Genomic DNA, 8,833 nt, shown 5'->3' with positions numbered 1-8,833 from the left:
GACATCAATTAAAAAGATACGTTCGTGAGTTATTTGAGAGCATTGGATGCTCTGTTTTATACGTATTCAGCATCCATTACAATGAAACAATGCTTTAGTCAGGGCCTATCAATATTAAAATAAATAAAACTCTTAATTCAACTAACAAATGTAAACGAAATATTTTCAAATTATCAATGTGTAATTTCATTAAATTGTAATCTGAACTAACAAAACAACGATCAACCGGAGCAATGCATCTAGCAATGCAAATGCACGTAATGTAAGAACGCGTATTCTCGTAGCGATCTACGGTGCTACGCGCCGTGCGAGCACACAAACGCGACTGCGGCCGATGACCGCGACACAAGCCGTCACTTCTCGCTGGCCTAATTGCACTGGCCTCTGAAAGTCTGTACCTACGTAAACTATACACATAAAAACATTAAGGTGTTCTTTATAATATATTAATACAATTTTGGAGCTAATGTTTTATCACACCCCTTTGCGTCGTGACGGCAAGCGTTACCCTAGGGTATAAACCTGCAACTGTTTAAGTAAAGTTTTTATTTGTAAAACCACCTCGATATTTCGTATTATTTATTAAGTTATAGTTTAGTGAATGATATAAAGAATTATTTCTACGAAATTGTAATAACAGTTAAATGTATTAACATGAAAATTCAAATACAACAACAAAAATTATCAAAGTAAAAATTCTAGACAATATACATAAATAAAAAAATTGTACAAGAAAAAGTATACAAATAGATAGAAAAATTATTTGTTCCAGTTGTACTAGTACCGCCTATGATATCCTTTTCATATTGTTTCAAGTATGGTACATATTTTAACATCATATTTAGCATTGGTCCCCTTTCTATAGATTTGTTCCTTTCTGCTTCTTCAGAAAGTATTCCTCGATTCTTGTTTTGATTTTGATCTCGTTCAACATTTCTCAATTCCCTTCGAACCTGAAAGTAAATCGCAATCGGCTGACATATTCACGCCAAAGCCAGCAAGTCGAAAAACATTACATTTAGTGCAAGAACAATTATCTGGTACAGGTACATGTAAAATTTTACGCGATATAATGTCAGTGTGCACTATATCTTTCATCTCAACTCGACATCGTCGTGAATATTATAGACTAAAAATTTTATCTCATGTAATTGGAATAGGAAATAACTATATAAAATAAATTAAATACCTTTCCCGAAACATTATCCGGCGATGCCAACTTGTACTCCATACGTTTTAAACTTTCTTGTATCTGACGAACCGTTTCAGCTGCATAATAGAAATGACAAAAATACACAATGGCTGCTATAAGGTACAATTATATATTGTCTGTTTTCTATTATAATCATTTAACCTACAACTATGCCAGAGTAATACACTTTAATTAATAACTAACTCCATTTTGCTTTTAACAAGACAACACACACACCAACAAACACTGACCAACTCAGGCATAGCTGTGTTGCAATTTAGTAATGAAGAAAATGAAAAGTGCGCTTTGCGAAAACAAACTAAACAGTGGAATCGCTAAATTTATGTTATATTTTTCAAATACACGCGTTCATGATTATACCACAAGTTTTATAATATCAATACCATTAATATTGTATATTATTTTGACAAAGATTCCAGATTTTTCTTTTTCATACAAACCATATTCTTGCAATCGATTAAATCGATCTACAGTGGTGATAAGTTTACATTCGTTATTTACTTTTGTTTATATATTAATTGAGTTATTTTACATAACAATAACATGTTATTAATCAAATAGTCGTAGACTATTATCATAAGTAGTTTCCTGGTCATTATGTTCCTGTACTTACGATTAGACAGATATTCTTCAATATCATTTTCATCTATAGCCGTTTCATTTAAAATATTTGACAGAGTTAGGTTTGAAACGATTTCGTCAATGTATGTTTCTAACATTTTAGTAGTTGAATTTCCTAGAGTTTCCACAGGCAACGTAGTGTCTATGTTATTTGTCACGGTAATGACACTCAGGGTAGTGTCTGTGAAACGTGTTTTTATTAGTTTTCAACGTAGCAAAGACTACAGTTCAAACATGATAAAGGAATCTCAAAAATGTTGACCGTATGAAGGAAAAGTAGTTTCTGTCGAAGTAATATTTGCGATTGTCGTGCTATCTCTAATTTCCAGCAATTTGTAACCATCGTAATCATCTCTTCTCTGATTTAAAGTTCCTTCTAATTTGTCATCTGCAACATACGACAATTCATTTTACACCTATTTCATATAGGAAATAAATTTATTTGTCTATTCTGTTCTGTTGTTTTATTCTCCGCATTCCGAGTTCTTACCATTGAATCGATGATTGTTCTGATCATTCAAATCTTCTAAATCATAGGTTTTTGGTCGACCAACAAAACCTTTAAGTTTTAACAGTTTTTTACTCGTTATAAGAATTGATTTATTTTTGATACCTTCAGTAACATTCAATTCTTTATTTATATCTGTTGTACCTCGAGTATTTTCAGAATTATTTTTATTTACTAAATCACGTTTTTGTATAGAATTAAACGGCAAATCGGTTAAAGCTGAACTATAAATAGTAGCCACAGCTAACTTCGTCAAATAGATTTCATCTAAATTTCCAATGTTATTCAAGGACGGATTTTTTTCAAGCAACATAATTGTATTTAACAGTAAATGCTCTTCAGTCGTCATTACGTTATCTTCATCATATGTTTCATCCATATCATATTCTGAAATGCAAATGTGACTTCTGATTTTACCATTACTTAAAAGTTAGTATCACTTAGACCATTATTCGTTTATTCAACTTCATTCATATTGCAACTATTTGGATTACACTGTTCTTGCAACGTAGTCTTATATCAATGCACATTACTTTAAGAACTCATATTTTTTTAGGATTAAAAGTGTACTTGTCTGATCTTCCTTTCGTTTGAAAAAATAATATACTTTAATATTTATTACAACAGCTAGGTTGTGCCTAATCTGATATCAAAATAAAAAAACAAGTGGTCTCTAGACCACATGACTGAAGTAAAACTTCTTTAGCAATAGGCCTCCCTAATAGGCCTGCACTGTGTCTTAAATACCTATACGAAACGTAACTGCCTATGTGAAAAAGGCAGAAAAAAAATTGGTGCTCGTACCTCTCTCTTTTGTTCCGTTCGCCAGATCACACTTTTCGTAACGCTTTCGTCACACATTCGCCAGCTTACTAAAAGTCAAGCGTGCATAAAGAAGTTTTACTTCTAAAATGTGATTTATATTGTAGTTCATATTGACTTACGAAAAGTACACAGCGCTGGTGAGTCGCTATCTGGACGAGTTCGCGGCGGACAGGAGGAGGCAGGAACACCAGGTATCCACAATGCTTGCCAGGGAACAGGTCCTCTAGGCGCGAAGTTGCACACTAACCTCTCCACAGTACGATGACGATCATGCCATGGTATCTTAAAATCCAATACGTGTAATTGATTATTTTTTTTTTTATTTCCTTATTTACCTAAATTCCTTTTTGTCGCTTTATGTCAGCAGATATTTTCTTAGTAATAAATAGTAATAAAACATAGCCCTAAATCATTTCTTTGCAAAGACGTGAGTTTTAATTATTCGTTACTCTAATAACAGATGAACCGATATCCAGCTCAACATTTGGAGCAGCCCGACTGGAGAAGTACATCGACCTTACAAAAAATCACAGCGAAGTAATACTGCTTTCAAGTGTTGTATTCCTTTGGTGAATAAGGTAGCCAGATGTCTAAGGGATTGAGGGTAGGGTCGGCAACGCGTTTGCGATGTAAGTATATGATACATATTGCAAGCGTCTTTAGGTTACGGTAATCGCTTACCATCAGGTGAGCCTCACGCTTGTTTGCCAACCTAGTTGTATAAAAAAATACTATTGAGCTCGCTTCTAACAAAATATATTACTTATACGTAATTGAAAACGATTTTAATCAATTTAAAATACGAACCATAAATTTGCTTCTTCCGCATCCCACCATGTATGTTCGTGACCAGACCATTTGAGCAAAGTCATCGTAGTTATTTTTATATGGACTGGAAACAACGAATATCATTTTTTTCTAAGATAAAAGTAGCCTTGTGCTATTTCAGGCTATAAACATATCTTAAATTTCATTCAGATTTGTTTAGGGATTCTGTCCTGATAGGGTAACAAACATCCATTCTATCAAGACTTTTTTATTTGTAATAGTATTAAGATAAAAGTAAAAATGTTGATGGATTTGTATCACAGCCACCTATTTAAATATAAAGCAAATTTGAAGGCTACAACTCTTATTGTATAAAGGCATTTTATTAGTAAAATATTGTTGGTAAAATACAAAGACACCATTTAAAAGTACTGAAGTTTAAAGCTCCCTGTGGTGAGTAAACTATTTTTTACCCGTCTGTTAATAAAAAATGTGGGAACAGCTGATTGTAGACACAGATAACATACAATACATTTAGCTGCCATGTTATACAATAATTAACAGCAGATTACTTTAACAACGATATTTACGGTTTGTATGAGGTCGCATTTCCGTTATAGTTCATACTTTGCATGAACCATATATCGACCATCGTCTCCGGGCGCAGCCCTGGCGCTTCGCCCACCACCGACGCTACGCATTGCCCGACTGATATGGAGACTAAATAAAGAGATGGAAATTTTAAAGCGTTTTTGTCAATTTACGCAATTATGGTACACGTAAAAAGTAACAACGATAGAACGAAGTATTGGGTAGTTCAGTTTACCTAAATATGTTATTCATATGCTGCTAAATATGTTAGTCATATGCATATAAATTACTACCAAATTTTAAAGCGCGAATTTCAATAAAGGTTTCCCAGTAAACATTATAGGGAAACTCGATGCTTTATGAGACAATTCGCTAATTCGCATTAGAGAACCGTGAACAACCCAAACGAAACAAACAAAGAACTAATATTTTTTATAATGGATGAGATACCTTTCTAATATTTCTTTATATATTGCCATAAATATACTACCATTACAGGTTTATTACCTAATGCGATAGTACATACTAAAATATTATAACCAAAACAACCACCAACCATAACATATAATAAATAAAGCAGCTCTTGTGAATTCATTCAGAGTACAACAGAATATGTCCACCTGATCTGACAGCTGATTCAGAAGGCGTGTAGCGTGAGTGAGCGGCGCCGCCCGCAGAAAGTAAGTGCGCGGGCGGGGATTAATTGTTTAATTTTAATATTTTACAAGCATTAGATATAAATGTAGAGTATGGGTACATACACAGATCACGACAAGCGTCATGTTCTTCCGGAGTAGTGGGCGGTCGACACTGGTCGGCCCAACGCTGAGCTTCTCGCGCTAATTCATCCACCCAACGCTATATGAAAATTAATTTATTGTATTTGAAAGTCGTTGTTAACCATAACCTACAACGTGTAAGATTTAGATTGTATCTGAAGCTAATTAGGTAAAGTTGCCTAATAGGTAATAAGTAGAAAGAAAAAAATCATACATCCATCCACTGTACCTACATAGTACAGAATTCGGTTAGGATATTGAGCGCTCGTCAATGAAGTAGGACTCGCTTTCCGCGAATATAGAATATAAAAGTAGTTTCGTTCATTACAAAAATATAAAATAATTGTAAATTTCAAACAAAAAAAAACCGACTTTGTTCAATTTACTTTGCATCAACAAGTAATAAAATCCGCATATTTTAATGGGACTTCATGACATATCATGTGGTGATACACCATCTATCGAGTTCCCGCTGAGGTTGAAGGTCAGCAATCGTTTAATTTTTTTCATTCCGTCAAACAATCATTCGTCCACTACATCATCATCAGTCATTCAAAAATGTTAGCGTGTAGAAGTCTTAGACGGATTCTTTCCAGCGAAAAGTTTTGTCTACTAAAAACTATTTAATCAATTACCAATTTTAACATGTTCCCAGCTGTTGGTAATCCACGTATACCACGCGCTACTTCGCTTCGCCTCTGATTTAAACGAGCCAAGACTCGAGCTTGCTCTTCTAGCGAGAGATTTGAATCAATGTACCCCATGCATGAAAGATTTGGACCGGGCTGAATAAACAACTCTTATTATGTAATTATCTTAAACACTTATGGTAGATTTAGATATGTAGGTACACAAAGCAGAAGATAAACATGTGCCTTAAAATCAGACAATTTATATATAGCAGAAACATTTTAAAACCTTTTGTAAAATGTGTTTATTCCTAATCGGGTAGTAATAATTTCAATGATTTAATGTTTTCTTTTGTACGTCTACCTACTTTAATTTCTGTCTGTATCCGTTCCTTTCTGGGTGTGCTGGAAGAAATCCCTGACAGGGATAAGCACACCCATTATACGTGAGTCTCCATGATAAACATTTTATGTATATAATTTTGTACGTATAAAAATTATTAAATAAATAAATAATACGGCATAACAGCATGCTCAATTATTTTATGAAGATTTTCCAGCGGTTGAAAATATTGGAGCATTTATCTATAGTTAATGAGGGAAGAACAGCAATGTCCGCATGGACTTTTACGAATATTTATTGATTTTACCGGTTTATTTTTTAGTAAGCTGTGAGCTGAAGTGAAATCTTTTTTAAATGAAAATAATGACTTCGCCTTAAGTTACACAACTTTGAATTTTAATATAATTATAAATGATATGACAAAAAATATAATTGTATAATCTATACGTACAGAATAACGACAAAATGTATGAGCGTTAGTATATCCACACATTTTAGCCCCACAGTAATTAATCGTCCCTTCCACAACCAGTATATTTAAAAACATTAATAACAAGATACATTGCATTTTGTATACCTTTGATTTTGACATATTTCTGACTGATTGATTTTAAGATCACGCCCTTTTGACAGCGGTTATAAAGAATGTAAATAAAAATAGCATAGTTTATACGATGCGAAATCTTTCTGATTGGACGGACGTATTGATTACAATTTATTAATAATCAAAAGTTTTATGTGAAAAATCCTAAGGTCCTACTTTCAATTTTTTTTTTATACAACTAGGTCAGCCAACAAGCATACGGCGCCTGATGGTAAGCGATTACCGTAGCTTATAGACATTTACAACACCAGAAGCATTGTAAACGCATTAGCGACCCTAATATAATAATAATAAATCCCCCAAAGAGTTCTGTTCACGTTACTCATCACAGGAACACGACACTGCTTAAAAGCAGTATTGTTTAGCCATAATCTCTTGTAAGGCCGAGGTACTTCCCCAGTCAGGCTGGTCAGATTTTGAGCAGAACATTTCTCCTGCTATACCTCAATCAAAATACAAAACGGAAATCAGTCAACAGAACCTAAACCAGGCTTAGACCTTTCTTTTGAGCCTTCAAAATGAATTTAAACAAAAAGCCGTAGCCTCGAAAAAGTGCATGTTTTTTTGTTTAATATTAAGATTCCTAAAAGTAAAGTACAGTTCCATTGAGGGCACAGACAGAAATATCTTCCTTGTGTATGAGAATTTAAACGTGTCTTTGTGGTTCTAACTACAATGTCTCACTCATAGTAGGAAATATATTCGCCAACCCGCATTGGAGCAGTGTGGTGGATTAAGCTGATCCTTCTCCTACATGGGGAAAGAGGCCTATGCCCAGCGGTGAGATATTACAGGCTGAAGCGATTATTTTTCTGTAAAATACATTTTTGTAAAGATATATAAATATTTAATCTGTGAATAGTTTTTATCTAATTTTCAGTTTTATTAAACAATAATTGTTTGCAGGCAAACGAAGAAAAACCGACTTCAATTATATCGACGAGTAATACAACGTAGATCGACGAAAAAATACTCAAGTAACTACGCGTTATCAAAGATTACTCCAAAAGTAGTTATCAGATCTCAATAAAATTTATATGTGACCACATGACAAACATCAGCTTTCGATTAAATTAAAAATTATTAAAATCGGTAAAAATGTCAAGGAAATACGCATTATCAAAGATTACTCCAAAAGTTGTAATCAGATCTCGATGAAATTTAAATGTGACCACATGATAAACATCGGCTTTCGATTAAATTAAAAATCATCAAAATCGGTACACCCAGTAAAAAGTTATGCGGATTTTCGAGAGTTTTCCTCGATTTCTCTGGGATCCCATCATCAGATCCTAATTTCCCTATCATGATACTAAACTAGGAATCTCCTTTCCAACAAAAAAAAGAATTATCAAAATCGGTCCATAAACGACGGAGTTATTCCCGAACATACATAAAAAAAATATACGGTCGAATTGATTAACTACCTCCTCCTTTTTTTGAATTCGGTAAAAAAACAACAAAAAAATTCAAATGATTTTATTTATAATAAACAAATATAAACAACACTAATTTGATTAGTAAAGTTATGATTTCAATTACAAAATTATATAAATGTACAAAAATTTAATAGTTTCGTCGACCACTTTTGTAGAAAAATATGAGCTTTACAAAATAAATAGAAATATTAAATTTTAAATATTACACTGTTGCTTCTCTTTTTAACATACCTAAGTACTTCGTAGATTATTGGTGCGAGAAAGAGACAGCAACATTTATAATATCTATCTCTTGTAATAGGTAAGAATAAAAAAAATGTAATATATAATGGTTAGCAATAACTTAAATATTCTATTTTAAAACACTAAAGACCTCTTTCACCAGCTACCACTAACCCATATTCCGTGAATAGACTAGGATTCGATGGAGAAAAGGAAAAATACTTTATAATCTTTAATCTATTGGATATCGTCACGAAAATTTATTACGGATCAGTGAGAAAAGAACCTTAT

General features: G+C 33.1%; 1 protein-coding gene across 1 annotated transcript; it reads right to left on the bottom strand.

Annotated features, from left to right (window-relative positions):
* Positions 1–565: 565 nt before the first annotated feature.
* Positions 566–6,845, bottom strand: LOC123654900. The gene is made up of 11 exons (XM_045590757.1): positions 6,729–6,845; positions 5,941–6,090; positions 5,288–5,384; positions 4,526–4,655; positions 3,975–4,059; positions 3,287–3,449; positions 2,325–2,729; positions 2,097–2,222; positions 1,827–2,015; positions 1,190–1,269; positions 566–953 (listed from the first exon to the last, which is right to left on the bottom strand). The coding sequence occupies exons 1-11, from the start codon at positions 6,843–6,845 to the stop codon at positions 699–701; spliced, it is 1,797 nt and encodes a 598-aa protein (XP_045446713.1). The 3' UTR covers positions 566–698.
* Positions 6,846–8,833: the final 1,988 nt, after the last annotated feature.

The sequence above is a fragment of the Melitaea cinxia genome, chromosome 7, assembly GCF_905220565.1.
Source record: "Melitaea cinxia chromosome 7, ilMelCinx1.1, whole genome shotgun sequence".
Taxonomy (NCBI): domain Eukaryota; kingdom Metazoa; phylum Arthropoda; class Insecta; order Lepidoptera; family Nymphalidae; genus Melitaea; species Melitaea cinxia.
This window is presented reverse-complemented; position numbering and strand designations above follow the sequence as displayed.